Source organism: Penaeus chinensis, chromosome 22, assembly GCF_019202785.1.
Source record: "Penaeus chinensis breed Huanghai No. 1 chromosome 22, ASM1920278v2, whole genome shotgun sequence".
In the NCBI taxonomy this organism is placed as follows: domain Eukaryota; kingdom Metazoa; phylum Arthropoda; class Malacostraca; order Decapoda; family Penaeidae; genus Penaeus; species Penaeus chinensis.
The window spans coordinates 3,814,444-3,834,443 of NC_061840.1; the positions used below are offsets into that span (position 1 = coordinate 3,814,444).

Sequence of the window (20,000 nt, forward strand, 5' to 3'; positions counted from 1 at the left end):
AATATATACATATATAATGTTCAAATACATACATATATGATGTACAAATACATACGCACATATACATTATATATATGAGTGAGTGAGTGAGTGAGTGAGTGAGTGAGTGAGTGAGTGAGTGAGTGAGTGAGTGAGTGAGTGAGTGAGTGAGTGAGTGAGTGAGTGAGTGGGTGAGTGAGTGAGTGGGTGTTTGAGTGAGTGGGTGTTTGAGTGAGTGGGTGTTTGAGTGAGTGGGTGTTTGAGTGGGTGGGTGGGTGGGTGGGTGGGTTTGGGTGGGTGGGTGGGTGGGTTTGGGTGGGTTTGGGTGGGTGGGTGGGTGGGTGAGTGGGTGAGTGAGTGAGTGAGTGAGTGAGTGAGTGAGTGAGTGAGTGAGTGGGTGGGTGGGTGGGTGGGTGGGTGGGTGGGTGGGTGGGTGGGTGAGTGGGTGGGTGGGTGGGTGGGTGAGTGAGTGAGTGAGTGAGTGAGTGAGTGAGTGAGTGAGTGAGTGAGTGAGTGAGTGAGTGAGTGAGTGAGTGAATGTGAATGTGTGTGTGTATACATATATAAATGTGTACATATGTATATTTATATATATATATAATTTATATAAATATTCATATATATAATATATAACACACACAACCAGGAACACATGCCTTTTGTGCATGAGCATTCTGAAATTGCGTTCCATCTATGCATATGCTTCTTGGTAAAAATTTTACATTCTGTGTATGAAAATTTAGACAATTAAATATAGAGATAATTATTGCTCCTACTCCTGTTAGCTATCAACAAACACTATACTCTGAACTTATTTAACAGTACATATATCAAAATGATTAAACCTATGTGAATGGGAAAATGCTGTGCCCATTTTAGAATTTTTTTGTGAAATGTCTCTGCACATAGATGGCTCTGCAAGTGCTTAGCCACAGAGGAGTCAATTTAGTAGACCTTGTGACCTTACCTGCTTTCACCTTTAGTTGAATTTGAGGGAAAAACTTTCTTTTTACTAATGCTATGAATATCAATGGTTATTTCTATTACAGACAATATAATTACTATAATGGTATTGACATTAGTAACAGCAATACAAGAAAGCAAAATATTTTCTATAATCAAGGAAAAGGGTAAACAGGTGAGATATTGATGACTCCGTACAAGTGGAGCCATCTATGTGTAAAATCAATTAATAAAGTAAACTCACAGTGAGCATGGCATGTACGTATATGCCATGCACATCGGTTCTGGGTTAAATAAAAATTGGTTCAGACAATAACCCTTTATATTAACACAATGAAACCAAAATAAAAATTCCACTTTTTTTTTTTTTTTTTTTTTGATTCCCTAATTTGTGGTATATTCTGATAGGGAAATAAAAAAATTAAGATACAGTGGCCTTTTTTTTTCCTTACCCCCTTGTGCAGAAAGTGCATGAAAACACATTAATCAGAAGCCCCTGATGAAATAATTTTATTCATTTTTATGGTAAAATTTTGCCAAAATCATGTGCGCACAGAATTCACTTTGATCAACATCTGGCAACTCTAAGGTATATATAAGCTCACAACAAGCTGTGGCTACTATGATTCAGGTCTGTAGAGTACCATTTCATCTGATTGGAATGCCAACAACTGATATAAATATTTAAACCTCCATTTTTCATTGCTTCCCCACACCCTTTTTTTTGTCTGCTAAAACTTGCAAAATTTTCTAAGTTTATGTTATATTCTATAGAGTTGAAAATATATAATTTTTGGTACCATGGAAATGAAGTCACTTTCTTTGGTCAACTTCACTTGTCAATTATGATCACAGTATGCCCAACATTATGGTGCGTCAAACAAGATAAATTACATATTTAATTTCAGTTATTTATTCTCCTAATGATACTCGAGATAGAATACCTCTATACTGATAAAAAAAAAAAAATAAAAAAAAAGTTAAAAAATTTAGGTCCCATATTAGGGGAACTCGGATTAGACGGGAAAGTTTCCTTTACCTTCTCTTCTTTTTCCGCAAATATTCCATCACTTTTCTTAACCCAATGCAAACTCTGTATAGGTATACATTGACCTAGAGACGACCCCAATCAACACTAACTCTCGCTAAACCCGTTACCCAAACAGAAAATGACTCATAGTAAAAAAAAGAGGGAAACTGAGAACTGTTCACAAATGGACACCTTGCTACCAGTAAATTCTCTTCAGCCTTTTAACCCCTTTGATCCGGGTGACATGACCTTCAGTACGTGAAGTAATCCAGGTCAAGGGGCGGGTGACGTGAACATGCCGTCACAAGAAAATCCGGCTGTAGGCAGGGTGACGCAAACGTGCCATTGTAAGCATTGTAGCTGAAGGCCGGGTGATGGAAAAGACTCGCAACAAGTGCACAAATCTAGTGGGAGGGTTCTTTTACTTATTTTGCATTATTCTCATCGATGTAAGAGTCCGGAATGAAAAATCTGTGAGCGGTGACTGGAAGAGCAAAGGCTACATGGCAGATGTCATTTCCAAGCTAGCAGCGACGCAGGATGTTCTACAGAGAATTTAAAATCAAATAAAAATGTTAAAAATGACAAAAGTAACGTAGTGTTACATAGTTTTATTTTTCTTGCACTGAGTTGTACACTACTTAGAGAGATGATCCTTCTGGATAATGCAAATCAAATGGCAAATATGGACATTGGAATATGGCCAAAAGGCTAGAAAGCGCTCTTTACTATCCCTATACTCTAAGTCCTCACATCAGTGGCGGACACTGTTTTTTTTTTTTTTTTTTTTTTTTTTTTTTGGTGTGGGGGGGGGGGGGGGGGGAATTATTCACCAGATCCTGGAAAGGGTACTTGTGACAACTTTCAAAAATTTATTTAAAACCAGAACAGGAACACAGCAATGCAACGAGAAGATATCAAAACAACAAAAATACCAAAGACTGGTGCTGGTATTTTGTCCCAGCATACAAGTCTTTTTCAGAGTAAAAAAAAAAAAAAAAAAAAAAAAAAAAAAAAAAAAAAAAAAAAAAAAAAAAAAAAAAAAAGTATGTATGAGGGGAATGTGGAATAAACTTTCAATTTTCTTTTTTTTTCTATTATCCCGCCCCTCCATGTGTCTGCCCCTACCGCACATACACAATGAACATAAGATAGTCGCAAGAGAAACGCTAGTCTCAACTCTGCAAACATAGTAGACCAGATGATATGAGGAAATTGTGATAATTTCAACATAAAAGAAGGGGATGGGGAAGAAGAAGAAGAAGAAGAAGAAGAAGAAGAAGAAGAAGAAGAAGAAGAAGAAGAAGAAGAAGAAGAAGAAGAAGAAGAAGAAGAAGAAGAAGAAGAAGAAGAAGAAGAAGAAGAAGAAGAAGAAGAAGAAGAAGAAGAAGAAGAAGAAGAAGAAGAAGAAGAAGAAGAAGAAGAAGAAGAAGAAGAAGAAGAAGAAGAAGAAGAAGAAGAAGAAGAAGAAAAAGAAAAAGAAAAAGAAGGAAGAGAGGAGGAATAAGGAGAGAAGAGGGGGGGGAGGGAAGAGGAAGAGGGAGGAGGAGGAGGGGTATAGGGAGGAGGAGGAGGAGGGGTAGAGGGAGGAGGAGGAGGAGGGGAAGAGGGAGGAGGAGGAGGAGGGGAAGAGGGAGGAGGAGGAGGAGGGGAAGAGGGAGGAGGAGGAGGGGAAGGAGGAGGAGGAGGAAGAGGGAAAGAGGAAGAGGAGGAAGAGGGAAAGAGGAAGAGGAGGAAGAGGAGGAAGAGGAGGAAGAGGAGGAAGAGGAGGAGGAGGAGGAGGAGGAGGGAAAGATAATGAGGAGGAGGAGGAGGAGGAGGAGGGAAAGAGGATGAGGATGAGGAGGAGGGAAAGAGGATGAGGATGAGGAGGAGGGAAAGAGGATGAGGAGGAGGAGGAGGGAAAGAGGATGAGGATGAGGAGGAGGGAAAGAGGATGAGGAGGAGGAGGAGGGAAAGAGGATGAGGAGGAGGAGGAGGGAAAGAGGATGATGATGATGATGATGATGATGATGATGATGGAAAGAGGAAGAGGAGGAAGAGGAGGAAGAGGAGGAGGAGGAGGTGGAGGAGGAGGAGGAGGAGGAGGAGGAGGAGGAGGAGGAGGAGGAGGAGGAGGAGGAGGAGGAGGAGGAGGAGGAGGAGGAGGAGAAGGAGGAGGAGGAGGAGGGAAAGAAGAGGAGGAGGAGGAAGAGGAGGAGGAGGAGGAGGAGGAGGAGGAGGAGGAGGAGGAGGAGGAGGAGGAGGAGGAGGAGGAGGAGGAGGAGGAGGAGGAGGAGGAAGAGGAGGAAGAGGAGGAGGAGGAGGAGGAGGGAAAGAGGAGGAGAGAGAAGAGGAGGAAGAAAAGAAGAGAGGGAGAGAAAAGTTCAAGCTAAAGCAAGGGAAGGGAGAGAGAAGAGGAGAAAAAGAAGAGGGGAGAGAGAAAAAAGAGAAGAGGGGAGAGAGGAAAAAGAGAAGAGGGGAAAAAAGAGAAAGACAAGAGGGGGAGGAGAAGGAAAAGGAAAAATAGAGGGGGAGGAGGAAAGGAAGGATGTGTGAAAAGAAGAGGAATAGCAGAAGTAAGAGTTGGAGGAGACCAGGGAAAAGGAAGAAAGTAGAGGAAACAGGAGAACAGAGACGCAAAAAGCAGAGGGTGCAAGCTGAAGGCAACATCAAGAAGACTTCTCATAGCCAACAGAATAAAATAGACAGATAATGAAAGAAAGAGAACTGAAACGATTTTCTTTTCCCTCTTTGCTTCCAATGTACCATTCATACCTGTCATCAGCGATTTCCTCCAAGATCACAAAATCGGACATATCCACCTCTCCCAGCCATTCACGTGGAATCTCTTCCTCCTCATCACTCACGTCCAACATGGTCATTGTGCCTGATATTCCTGCCACCTTCAACAAGTTTCCTAGGCTCTCTCTTTTCAAACCCCTCTCTTGAAGTGAACTTGGCACACGTCTGGGATTTGCTTTGCTATTGAAGCCTCAATTCTTGTACAGGATCACCAAAATTACACTAGCCAATGGGGTTACATAGACGAAGAGCAGTGTTGAACCCTACACTTGCTCAAGGCACAGAAGGGCAAGTGTCACAACACAGAACCAAAAGTCTCGCTTCCCATGCTGCTGCATAGCCAAACGACATTCACTGATTTTCACAAACTCATAAATACACCAGAAAAGGTGTCACTTTGGTCTCATTAGCTGTGACAAGCCACATTACACCATTCGCATCAGCATAAACAGTTTTTTTTATATGAGGAGGAGGGAGGTAGTGAAGCAGAAACAAGCAGTCTGACTTTGCTGTCGATCTTCACTATGAGTACGTGGAACTAACATCCACCAGTCAATACAGTATTTAGAAGGAATATATCAAATATAAACATTTAGGTTTCTAAATCTGAATAAACAGACTGAAAAAAATGGAGACAAATGCCATTGGAAAATGATGCTTATATCATTTCTACATAAGGTGTATAAAGGGAAAAAAATTGTGCTGAACATTCTATTTGGACTATAATTACCACATTAATATTTCATGACTTTCAGAAAGTGCCTCATTTGTTTAAAAATGATATGTAATTAAAAAAAAAAAAAAAGCATTTTTAATAGCACTAATGACTTTAGACATTAGTGTTTTTACATGTTGGTCAAAATTTGGTTTGCCATTTTACAGCAAATACCTCACAAGCTCTATCAATTAAAAAGAAATAAGTAAAGTAAATGTATTTTGAAAAGGAATATACAGACACTGGCAACTCAACACTAAAGATATGAATATCAATGGGAAGATCAATAATTAATAGCAGATGTTACAAGGATATGAACCCTTGTTGGGAGGGGGAAGAGGAGTGTGGGAAGGGAAATACAAATATAAAACCAACATCTTTCAGTATCAAACTACAGTCTGCATCATACAGAAAATGAAAGGTCAAAAAAGAGCAAGGTTAAAGGGAAGAAACTGCCTTCACAACAGCACATGGTAGGATGGCTTAAACTACATATAATTGGTCTCCCTTGTAATTTTCCATCAACCACCAAAATCAGTTGAAAACTGCATCAAGTTCAGAACGTAAATCAGGTAAATCTGGCCGCCATTTTTACATGAACCACCTACATTTCTGAAGTATTTACAGTTTTCTAGCCTACCTTTCAATACAGAAAACAGACAGGGGTATCGAAATTTATATTGAATTAAGAAGTGCTTAGAAAATTCTTTGTACTTGGGCCCCAGTTTCTCTATGCTTTGAAGGTAGAATGAAAAATTCCCAATGAAAAAGTGTATGTGTATTCATATTATATATATATATATATATATATATATATATATATATATATATATATATATATATATATATATATATATATATATATACACACACATACATATATTATATATATACTATTCACCACCAATACAGATAGCTAGTTGAACAGTGATAGTCTGAACACACTTCCTAAACTGGGGTTTTAGTTTAGAACATTCCTGTACAATAATGTATTTGTTTTAGGTCTGTTTTAGAAGATTAGAAGACAAGGGGCAGTATTCACGAGAGGTCTATGACTGTTCTTTGCAGTTTTGTCTATGAATTAACCATTGCCACATCTCAAAGTTAATGCTGGTAATTAGAACAAACATTTATATCATTATAGACCTTATTTTGATAATCTATTGTAATAAAAGAAAAAGGCAAATATGGCAAAAAAATCTTGCTTCTATTATAAAGGTAATATTACATACCTATTATGTCTAAATGTGATGTGGCATCCCTACATTTATTGTCACTGCATCAGTTGTAAAGGCAGGTGCACACTATTTGTATATTATAATAAAATATAGCAATAAAATCATAGGAGACAGCTCAATTAAATTTTGACAATTTATCAAAAGAGGCCTCAAAGCTTTTCATTTTATTTCCAAAGTGGAATAACCTTCAACTGAGGAAAAATTGCATAAGGACAAATTTAACATATTACAGCAATCAATTATCTTCATAGTGTCTGTAACAACGTAAATGTTTGTTCCGTTACCAGTATTAACTTTCATATGTGGCAACAGTGCAAATCATAGTCAAACTCATAAAGAACAGTCATAGACCTCTTGTGAATACTGCCCCAGCTTTCTTAGCCCCGTAAATTCTCACTCCTATGAATAATTTACAAAAGAACTGCACCACACATCTAAAGCAGATCATTGGTATCATAGGTATTTGTAAATTGCCAAAAACTGTGCCCTAATTTCAAAAGTGTTTATACCATTTAACAATAGAGAAGTCAGACAAGTACAAAGTGAACTGTCTGTTAGCAAGCCACCTTCATAATTTTCACTATCAAAGATCATTTACATCTATTTTGCTCCTTTGAAGTTTACAAAGCAAATATTTCACAAAATGTGATATTCAACCCACCTTCCTTTCTTTTTATCCTAAATGAAATGAGTTTTCACAGCTATCTATGCCATGAAAAGAAGAGGTCTTTGATATATCATTCCACATGATTGGGCCACTGATAGCTGTCAGTGCAGTACATATGATGGGTAGCAATATTTCCCCTAAATTGTAGCACCATAACCTTGGAAAGTGCAAAAATACATAAAACATCTAGCTCTCATATCAGTAGTGATGATGACATGAAAAAGAAGGGACTGATCATATAGATCTATGAAAAAAAAAGTCCCAGAGTTTTAACCTTTAAAAAAATTTACTACACTTACTTTGGTCATAAATGTGTAAGCTGTATAAGCACATAGAATGCATATAATATAAGTGAACTCTCAATCAAGTGAATTCTTTAGTGGAAAACTGCTGCCTATACACCGAACACCATGAAATCAAGGTAAGAAAAAAAGTATAGTTAAAATAAAAAGTTTCTGGTATGGCTCCACATGTACTCAGCAGCAAGGAGTCTGACTCTGCAGTTGATCTTCACTAGTGGCCGATCCTAACTTCCTCATTCCTTGAATTGGCGGGAAAATGCGTTATTCTTTCCAATACTATTAATATTGACTTTTATCATCATTCTTATTAATATTATAATAATTAATTTGTTATTAAAATATTAATAACATCAAAGACAATAGAATAGTAGATGTGAAACTTAAAAAAAATAAAGAAAAAGGGTAAACAGACGAGATAGGTAAGACTAATACCTGACTCCTTGTTGACTAAGCACTTGTACAGCCATCTATGCATAAAGACAATAAATAAAACTTTTATTACAGTGGGCATCGGACTGTGATCTTGTCACTCGTACTCATTGGGTTAATTCCTTGGAAGGAAGAAAATATCATTACAAAGCCTTGAATACTATAAGATAAACTCAAGATCTGCATATTTTTTCATGGATAACAAAAGATGGTTGTTTTGTTTGACAAGTAAAAGACATCATAGCTGGGTGCCTATGACATAATTTAAACTACAAAAGACTTTCTGTTTAACTGTGTGGGGCCAATAACTTACCCATCTGTCTTTGAACAGCCAAAACAACCCGTATCTGCCGCGTCACGCCCATAGCTGTCACAACAAACCAACTCATCACACCGGGTACAGCAATAGGCATCACAGCGTGCTAGAGCACACTGGTAGGATGGTTGCCAGAAGCCTCCAGAGTCAGTGACACCGAGAGATTTCTAATACCGACATTGAGGGATTAACTAATGGACCTATTTCATGAACACAAGCAAGACAAGCCACATAACTCCACAATCCTGTAACATAATGGGAATGACCACAGTTGAAGGATGGCAGTTTTACTGTCACTTTCTCTACTGATACAGTATTATAAATATAGTATCCTAGATGGTTTTTGATATCTTATGGTGGGTTGTGTTGTGTTACATAGATACCCATTATAAGTACAAACATGCGTGAAAATAACCAAGATAGGAGGAATGCTTCTCGCAACTCGTTAAATGTTCACTGTCTATTCAATTCCTGTTGTGAAGGCCACAACTGTTGGAAATAATAGCAGAGATCATTGAAACAACAGTAATGAATATGAACTACCTAAAAATATGGCAATATCTTGTGAAAACCCTAGTATGCCTCAAGCTCATGTTGGCTCAAGGTATGAGGAAACCTAGTGCTTACACATTTTGCAGTTGATGACCAATTCACGGAAACAAGACTCGGCAAATCCATATGAAAAGAGTCACTGATTTGTCACACTTGAAGAACTTTATCTATTATGTGGGTGAGGATGATCACATCACCATAATATGACCAAATTATAGACAAAAATCCAAGGATTAGATTCCCAATTTCCTCCGGTTTATGGAGGTCGCCATGGAAAAATAGGAGTTCCATGTACTTGAACCAAGTAATTTTCAAAGTTGCACTTACAAATCTTAGTTACAACTAGAACTATATGACAATGTATGTAAACAGTTCAAAGCTTTCAAAAAGTTTAATCAAATAAATTACAAGGATGTCCTATCTGTCCAATGCTCTATGTGTCTGCAATATATCAAAAATGGACTACATTTATCATAACTTTCTAATATTTAATAAGAGACTATCAAGATATCAATCATGCTCTTCTACTTCTATTAACCCATTGGATCTGGTTGCTTCACAAGAAAGTACAGGCATTAGGATTACTTGAGTGGCCGACCTGACGAGTGTGTGTGAACACATATGCAGTGACGAGACTCTATGCCTCCCCTGTGCAATGTTATTTTCTCTTTTTATGCATAGGCATTTTTTGCATTTATGCCATTTGCCAATGTGTATGTTTGTCATATGATTTGCTTTATCCAGATGGTAATGGACTGGTTTCCTCGCACAGACTCCATACCATCTCTCTAAGTAGTCCATAACTCAGTGCAAGAATAATAGTAACAAGTAACATTTGGCTATTTGTCTTTTTTTTTTTTTAATATTCAATTTTCTGTAATACAACCTGCCCCATCAGTCACAGTGGCTAGGAACAGGATGCTGAGCACAGAAACATAAAAATGCTAAAAATGCTGATGCAGAAAAAAAGAAAATGACGACCTACAAGCTGCACACCTATCAGAGTGGACGCTCACATGTGCCAAATGTCCATATTTTGGCCTTTCGTTCTCCAACGAAAGGCTATATTAAATCAATCACAACAATCATATTCTTTGGAAAACAAAAAAAATGGGCGCAGAACCGGCAAAACACATTAATCAAAACAAACTTCTAAGAAACAAGGGAGGTGGGGGCAAGCATGAGCTCTAGTATCATAACCACATCAAGCATGAGCTTTTATGATCATGATGACATCTAAGGATGGGGATTTAATGTCTAACAACAATAGTTATTGTCAACACAAGTAAAAAGTAGATATCAAATAATGATAATAACAGAGTCAATTCTAGAACCTAGCTGATGCAAAACCCCTTTCTTGCTACAAGCTGAATGATTCTCTAATAACAGAATGCAAGGGCAATAATGCCGTGTCAGAATTGATAAAATAGTATTCAATGTATAATTTATTTTCTTTTAATAAATAAAAAATAATTATAGCAACTTTAAAATCTCTAACCTCTAATTAACTGACCTCCCTGTATCATCTATTTTATGTAAAGAAAAGTAAAAGTAAAAAATCGTTATTTTCCATAGTTAACCTTAAAATAATTTTTCCCTTGCCAATTCCCTCACCATTTTCTACAAAGGTAAATGGTAAACTTGTGAAAAAGCCATACTACAGAAAATCAAAACACAGAACTATCCTTAACCTGTTACTGCTAGGTCACATAAATAGCTGTCATAACAATCCATGTGGTCTGCAGGGTATGGCTATAGCTAGAGTGCGTCGAGCGGGAAGTTCTACTACATGTAACAGATTCCCCAGCTCAGAGGCTGGACGTTGCCAGAAATCTCAAGTGTCTATGATGCTAAGAGATTTCTGATACCCGTCACTCAGGGGTTAAACCAGCTAGACTGAGAGTAGGTGAAAATAAGCATATCAGATCATCAACCTGTAATAGCCCTTCATGTAAAGCGCACAAAATGTTTTGTTGAAAGTACAGCATATATGGGCAGGGTATTTGCCAGGCAGTAAGTTTCAATCACCTCAAACAAAAATTGACTACATGAGTAACTTAAAATAATTAATAATACAAAGCAATGTATGAGATTCTAGGTAACATATTTTAAATAAATTTTGAAAATTGCAAAACTGATACTTTTGAGCTGCAGCTACTCAGAGGGGCAAAGCATATTCTACAAACTTTTTCACTGACATTTCTCATTACAACCTGTAATCCATGTAGAACAAAACTGGTTTATTGAATGTATACTAAATCTCATATTTCACCTTAATCTGACGTACACCAAAACCTGTAAATCTTTTTAATTAACCCAATGGCGTCGGGTCACGCCTATAGGCATCATAACAATACGCCCGAAATGTGGCGTGCGGCTGTCTGCCGCGGCAGCGCACCAAAGCGCCCGAGGCAATGATTCGACTTGATGTACCGAATTCACGCGCTCAAAGAGTTTTTTTTAATTTTCTATACCCGTCGCCAATGGGTTAAGATATAGAGGCCTGATAGCATGAGGGATAAAAATCCTCATTGTAACTCAAAGAATAACGTTGACAACAAAGTCAACAGAAAGTTCACACCCAGAAAACTGCATAATTCTCTCAGAAAAGCTATAGAATACAAATATTGTATGTACTTGATCCCAACAACAGCCAGAGAGTGCAATCTCTTGTACTGTGAGAGGGTTTTGTCAAGAAGGGTAGCAGTTGTACATTTATTTCAATCCAGTACTGTATTATTTTAGGAAAACTTTCACAAGATCTGGAGCATCAAGATTGAAAAGAGATGTGTAAATGCAAAAACACCTATTGTAGATGCAGTTCATGAGTTTGTGCATAGACACCATGACATGGTGCCAGGCTCATGTCATGAGTCTGAGATCAGCTGCCTTCAGAAGCCTAGTTGTGGGTAAGACAATAACCAAGGTGCACTGCATTGCACATTAATGCAACCCAGATTCATTGAACTTTATTCTAGATGCTGTCAACCAGAAATAGTTTAATAGTACAACTAAATACAAGAATACTGACATATGATTGACTTTCATGCCTAATAAATAAATAAAGAATAATCAGGTAAACAATCTCAGATTAAAAAAAAAACTCCAGGATTTCTTAAACACGATTATCAGCAATGCTTAACCATTTACATTGAAAACCAACAAGTCTCCTTTAACTACAATCAATATCTCCCCTTATATAGTGGCCTATGCCAATGCACAACTGTAAAACTTTAAAATCTAAAGTACAATTATAATGCAAGATTCAGTGTCAGCTATAAAAATATTCCTATACCCAATTAAGCCTATGGCTCAAGGAGAATATAGGGTTTGCTTGGCCTCTGCTCCAGAGAGTATGTGCAGCTGGCTGGGTTAACCTAAAGGGCCTATTTGAGACGCTCCAACAAAGTGATTTGATTTCTTTTTGTCTCACTTGTATTAAAAACATGATTTCAATTTTATTGCATATACAGGGACACATAATCTTCCTTTTAGCAACTAGATCAAACCTGTGGCAACTTGATTATGTACATCAGAATCTATTTCAACTAATTAGAAGTGTTTCAATGGAAAGTGGTTCTACTGATTAAAAAACTCTCATTTTCACAAAAATGAGTTGGTATGCAGTCATATAAATGGCTGCTACTCCCAGAGCTTCATTACTCTTCCTCTGTGTGTTACAGGTTCACACCAACAGGAAGAGAGCACAATGTTTTGGTGCATGACTTCCTGGCATAGCAGACAAATGGTTTATGTGCTAAGTATCACCCTTTATACAAAAGAGTTGCCACTCTGAGCATCACACATCCCATTCTCCCTCAGGCAATGTTCCAGGTGATGTAACATGGGGGAATGAGGATCCTTTATAAAGAACAGCATAAAAAGTAATGCAAGCATAACAGTAACATGATGTGAATGACCCATCATCTAAAGCTGCAAAATAGGCAGCCATGATGTGAACCCCACTTTATTAAACCCTTACTGAACAAGCCGCGTGGTCTAGCAGTGACATGTTAGAGTGAGTCGAGCGGGGGGTGGACATTGTCAGAAATCACCAGTTTATGATGCCAAGAGATTTCTGATACCCATCACTGAGGGATTAAGAGGCTAGGGGTTCAATGTGTGTAGAGTCAGTGTACATTACAATTTAGAAAAGCTTATCAGAATCAGTCATGCTATGTAATGGTTGCATCATATCTCTATGAATGAATTAAGGTAAATAATATTGTTTTGTTAACATTTTTCATTCAGCTACATCTCATAAGAGTAAAAGCATACAAAATTATTTTTCATTCTGTTCTCGCACAAGTGACTGTAAGCCAGACAATGCAACTGGGCAGGCATCAGATTACATTAACCCCTTAGATGCAGTTGCATCATGGCAATTACATGACCAAAAATCCAAGCATTAGGCTTACAAAAGCGCCTGCTCTGCCAGGTGAATGGTTTGTAGGCCGGGCACACGCAAACAGGAATGTGCAATGATGCATTTGGCCCCACATTTAAAGGAATGTAGTGAAACCACAGGTTACTTCGGTCACACTACAATGAGAGTTTGTTTTCACTGCAAGTTCAATATTACTCGCTTGTCAAAGTGAACCGATATGGCTGGCAGAAATGTGCCTTGCAGCTTGCATGTTGACCAAAATTAAAGTATTAGGCTCATTTGAGTGGCAACTCCCAGGTGTATGGTAACAAGACTCCTTGGCTCCTCTTTGTAATGCTACTGCTTGTTTTCTGCAGACACATTTTTGTTATTTTACCATTTTCCAAGGTCTATATTTGTCCTTTGTTTTACTGTATTGTGATGGTAATAGATGGTTTCATTGAATAGACTCCATATCATCTCTCCATGTCGTTTACAATCTGTGTAATAGCAGTAACAATAAATAACACTATGTTATTAGTGTTTTGAAAATATTTTGTATTATTCAGTTTTCCATAACACACCTTCACTTTCATTAACTGGAGCAAATAATCCAAGAGCCCCTTCATAGAGCTCCAATGAGTCAACTTCCTCCAGAATCTTTAAGCGCTCATGGCAAGATTTCCCCATTACTCGCTACAAAAAGGAAAATCTTTTCCTGCCTTAGTATAGGATTTATTTACGTGCTATACTAACAATTTCATAAATCTTATAGTATATTTGTTCCACAGTATCAATCAAATTGCAATAAGCTGCAGCCTAAAAGTCCTGGTTGATCCCACACTACAGCAATACTGATAATTCTCTCCCTGTGTGACAAGTAACCACTTAGAAGAATGCACATTTGTTCCAGTGTTGTGATTGTGATGTGCACAAAATTTTCCAGACCTTCAGAAAAAACAATATGCAAGCTAAAATAGGCAAGTGTTCTTAATGGCAACAGGTACATAAATAGATTATGCAACTTTTCAGTGACTTCAAAATGTGTTTCTCAAACAGAAAATAGACTCCATCAATAAACAGTGCTTTATTCCATGGATTTAATGGATGACATTACAGTGAAGAAAGATGGCTGACAATGGGAAATGCAAAATGAATTGCAACTTACACTTGGAATTCATACTAGTGCATAGGATGTCATTCTCAAAGCAGGTTGGAGAACAATGAAGAAATTTATCAGAGTAAATGAAAATGAAAAAAAGACATAGGTATAGAGATAACCATTCATGACATCTACTTTTCTTTGGTTACTGTCCAGGAACATAGCGATTTCTCAATAAGAGATATCTAAATATCCTGCCAATAAAAAAACACCTCCATAGGAGAGACAAACCTGGAAAATGAGCGTCTGCGAGGCTGGGGAGACCTTGACTGCGACGTGGCTGTGCGGCGATGAGCAGGGGAAGCGGCTGGTGACTCTAGACGTGACCTTGAGCGCGACCGCGAACGAGGTGTGAGACTGTTCCGTTCACCCTCTGGACTCTGTAGAGAAAAAGACAGCCTCAGTATTTTTTTTCAAGGGACACTAAAGAGAATTATATTTAAAAAACATGCATAGTTGTCTTAGGAATTAAATGATGCTCATTCAGATTTTTTTCACAGGTTCATTTGTGTAGGTAATTTTGTACTTTTCATCCCACATACATTGCACTCACTTCAACTTGTTTGTCAGAACTTTTATAGAATTTCTAAGCATATTATAAAATATTTCTTTACAGAATAGGCACACATGCCAAAGACTAAGTCCCTAACTCCACATCACAAACTTTACTCAACTAAATTACCATGACAGGATCATTATATTGCAAAATACAGCCAAAACAAACATAACAAGTCTCTATAGCAAGGACAGATGTCCTTAATACAAACCTAAGTGCAAGAACAAAAATTTCTTGTACAAGAGGTATAGATATACATGTAAAATTATTTACAGGTATAACTATCTATCTATGTATAGATATTTATGCACTTTTCATGGTTAGCTTGAAAAAACTCAAGACAGTGAAAATGAAACTCAAAAGAACAGTATGAAGTTGGTGGAGTATATGAGGTGAACAATCATCTTAATTATCACAGCAGTTAATACTCGGAACATGTCCTGACAAAGCATTCCTTTTGGTTATAATTTGCAGTTACACTGTTGCATTTTTCCTAATATCATAAAAAAAAAAAAAAAAAAAAAAATATATATATATATATATAGAATAATGATAATAATAATAAAACCGTATGAAAGCTGAAAAGATTCATTTAACATAAGCATGGCATATTCAGGGTAAATGATGGTAAATCATTAATGTGTACAAGGGTGTATCAAAAAAGGTAGTAGCAGTATGAAGAGTATATAAATGTAAGAAAAACAGATCACCACTTATAGTAACAAGAAATACTGAAGCTAGAATGTATGAACTTTTTTAATGTACACAAACATCAAAAAAGGCATGTACATAAGCAATGCAAGTGAATATATTAGTAAGTCATCTATATACATACAGTAATTACTCTTATCTGAAACTTTTGTGTGATAAGATTTCTTATAAGATTTTATTTCAATAAAATTTGGAGTTATCCATTTGACACTTCTGTGAATCACAGCTACAATAAAAGACCTTGAACCTTAAAAAAAATCTTGCATAGATTGCAACAACAGTCTCTTTAACCCCTATGATCCATATGATGAGACCACTACTTCATGAAAAAAATTGGCATGAGGGGCTGATGATGCAAAAATGTCGTCATGGGAAAATTTGGTTGTGGGCCGAGGTGCCATGAACTTGCCGTCATGAGCATTTCAGCAGAAGGCCAGGGTGACAGGAATGACAAATGTACACATTGGAAAATGGCAAAAAAGCATGCTTGAGCAGTAAGAGAGAAAATACCATTGCAACAGGGAGGCATGGAGTCTTGCCACTGCACACAAGTGTTCAGTGTGCCTGGCCTACAAGCCACACAGAGTAGCTGCTCAAGTAATCTTTATGTCCATATTTTGGGCCATGTGACGGCAGTAAAGCATCCAGATCCAATCGGTTAAGATTTGCAACCAGATTCAAAGGGCATTCTGATTTACGTTTTGAATATCTTGTAAGTCATTGTAATAAACTACAGGCCACACAAGTTTGGTGAACCTTGCCGCTGGCTTTAACTGAATCTCTAAGTGTTTAAATGCAAAAACTTGTTAATATACAAATGAAAATTCCTTGATTTTACCTTCACTTGAGTTTGCATGAAAAACTTTTTTTTGCTAATACTATCAATATTGATGGTGCTATTTTTACTAGCATTTTTCATATTATAGTTATTCATGTTCACATTACATTTACAAATACTAGTATATAACATTACTATATTAATGAAATCATTCCCAATTCTAGCTTTATAAAATGTTATAACTTTGTGGATTAACCAGTTACTGCCAAGGCATGTGTATAGTGTCATCACAAACCGCATGATCTGCAGGGTACTGCTATATGGGTGGCAATGCACTAGAGTGCATCAAGCAGGAAATTCCCATATATGTGGCAGACTCCTGCGCCCAGCAGCTGGTCGTTGCCAGAAATCAGCAAGGTATGATGCCAAGAGATTTCTAATACCCGTCACTGAGGGGTTAACATTTGCATGGTTGCACCAAGACAGATATGCAAGGAGCATATCTGTGTGTATCATTTTACAGTTAAAATTTATTTCTTAGTTAACAAATTAAGTCTTGACTGACAGTGGCACCGTCTCAAAAGAAGTGCAACAGCCTTTGCACGTAGAAAGGCCAACAAGCCTCCACCCCATATATTCTACCAGGACCGAGGTTGGACTGGTTTCTTGTTTAAAATTAAATCAGATCACCAGGGAGGTCTGCTAGGTTTGCCATGCCAGAATATTCACAGTAGAGATTTGGTGGCCTATGCTTGGGGACCAACAAGTAAAAAGGCTTTCCTGATTGGTACAAGAACAGTAGTGGACCTTGGGATGGGAAGCAATCCCCAAAGTCCCATATATTCACTGTCCTTTGATTAATTCCCTCTAAAAGGAAGAAATTTTATGAAAAAATAATGTTTTATACTTCTCATCCAGTCTCATATATATGCCATCTTGTTAACTGAATTCCTATGAATTGCTAATGAGCCAACAATTAAGCTAAATTATGATCATAAACCCCAGAATTCATTAGAAAAAGGATCAGTTAAAAATATTTGAAATATATGATATGCATTAAACTATACATAACACAGTAAAAATTTTATTGCCAAAAAAAAGAAGTTATATAACACCTGATGGAACTACTGACAAAAATCCAACAATCTACATAGAGTGACTTAATAAAACAAGAGTAAATCCCACTGTAGGCCTTGCAAGTACATGCGAATTCCGTTCGAAAAACAAATAAACAAGCAAACTCCTAGGCCTGGGAGAGGACCCGAGGACAATAATAAATGATAATGAATAGGCCTAATTCGGTTTAATTGTGACGTTTCATTGTTAAGAAGGTATCAAAAGATGGATAAAGCGAGCGTAGAACAAAGCGAAAGGTGCTGATGAGAATGGAGACGAAAATGCTGAGAAAGAGGGAGAATAAATGGAGAAATAGTATGAATAAACCAAGAGGAAGGTAAACAACGATTGTTTACGTTTCGTATGGAGTTAATTCTCAACAACGGACCGTCTAACCTCTTCCCCTCGATTTAACAATTAAAAAAGCGAGGCAAATACAAACAAAACTTCACGAAACACGTCAATTAAAATACAAAAACAGAAATTATCGGCAAATTCTTCCATCTCCCTCATTCGTCCTCGGTCTTCCCCTTCCTCAACCCCTTATTTCCCTTCTTTCCACCTCCTTTCTCCCACTTCCCCTGTCCTACTTGATTCCTCGATTATCCAACTCTCTCCAATTTGCTCTTGAACCTCGTCTTACCTCCATTTTAAGTAGAAAACGCCAAAAAATCGCAAAAATTCGGGAACCTCACGCGTTGAAGCCGCCTTTTCCCACCATGTACAAACAACGCCGAGAAGACTTGCAAGCTAGCTCCTGATTGGCCCGGTTTGAAACAGAGATTCTGATTGGCTGAGAGAAGCGTCCGAATTTTTTTTCCTTTCATCATTCGTTGTTAATTGAAAAATGATACATTTTATTAGTCTTATTACTGATGACGGGTGTATATCTTTTCTAGTTATTTGATTTTTTTATGGGAATATGATGATGGCTTGGGCGATCTTTGTTAGTGGTAAAGGACATCTGATTTTTTCCTCCGATCATTCACTGTTGTTTAAGATCGTACTGTATTATTTTCGTGAATAGGAATGCTGCATTTTTGAACCTACATAATTCAGAACATTTTTCTCTGATACGAGACATTGCTGATGATGAATATCATAGCAATATTCTCATACTCTCTCACTTTCCCTCTCATTCGTTCATCAGCGAAAAAATAATTCATATTTCAAACTATAAATGCGCCAAGTAATATATCAACTTCTCTCCTTCTAATATAACTCCTTTTTCTTACGAGGACAAAAGATATGATGGACATATGCTATGCGGCCCAACGCGGTAAACAATATTCAAGGAATTTCTGGGATGGAGGAATTTGCTGTGAGAAAAGTTAGGCCTAAAAGCCAAAAGCTATCGATTTTCTATCAGAAATCTTCTACAGTGACTTTTGTTTTATTGTCTCAAGCAACTCTTCTGTTGGTTGTTTCACGTTGATATTCAGGAAAATAGTTAATTTCGCCTGAATTAAAGTATCATAAAACAGGATTAGAATATCTAAAAAAAAAAAAAAAAAATATGCAATAAAATACGCAGTCATCGCATCATCAACACATGAGTAAAACTGTTAATGCTAACGAAGAAAATGAATTATATAATAATTGGATGAATTAGTTTTATTCCACGCGTGAATGCGCAGGCCTACTCTTGAGGCAAACGTTTAACCCCCGCGTGCAATGACACAAGGGAACGTTAATGTAATGCATCGTTTTCCGAACACCTTTTACATATCTGTTTTTTTTTTCATCTTGTTTAAGAAATGTAAATCAAGTTAGATTATCGATTCTGTATTATTACTGCCCTTATTTGTAATTAACAGCATCAAAGCTGGTCATCTGTGGCGATTTTTTCTGGTAGGCCTAGTGTTAAATCTGATGTCAGTAATGTTAAGGAGGAAACTATGCCAACATATAATCAACTACCGTACACATGTAGGCTCCTACTCATTACGACCTCAGTCCTCAGATAAAGGCTCGCTCATACGCAGACAAAAGTCACACACGTGGTTGCGTTCAGGGCGCGGTGCGCGGGTGCGCTCTCACAAGGTCTATAGAGACCCTGCGCTCCCACACGTAGGCATGTACGCGTCCGCTCACACACACACGCACACACGCACACACACACACACACACACACACACACACACACACACACACACACACACACACACACACACACACACACACACGTACACACACACGTATGCGAATAAATGTGTACACACACACACGGGCGAATCTAGATTTCAACACTGGGGGCAAGAAGTTTTGACAGGAGACTAGAGGAAATATATATAAAAACTTACATATATGCATATACTATATATATATATATATAT

General features: G+C 37.5%; 1 protein-coding gene across 6 annotated transcripts in view; it reads right to left on the reverse strand.

The window, feature by feature from the left end:
• The window catches only part of LOC125037193 (transformer-2 protein homolog alpha-like), a 91,234-nt gene that overhangs the window by 21,881 nt on the left and 49,353 nt on the right, over positions 1 to 20,000 (reverse strand). For 4 of the 6 annotated variants that reach the window (XR_007115956.1, XM_047630242.1, XM_047630237.1 and 1 more), the window contains one exon: positions 14,735 to 14,883. Coding sequence is in view for 5 of the 6 variants with exons in the window: in XM_047630242.1 (XP_047486198.1) it covers positions 14,735 to 14,883 (149 nt within the window). In the remaining variant the exon portion in view is untranslated. Of the gene's footprint in view, positions 1 to 4,729; positions 5,204 to 14,734; positions 14,884 to 18,307; positions 18,453 to 20,000 lie in introns of those variants that run through there. The other 2 variants (XM_047630239.1, XM_047630240.1) reach the window with 2 other exon arrangements.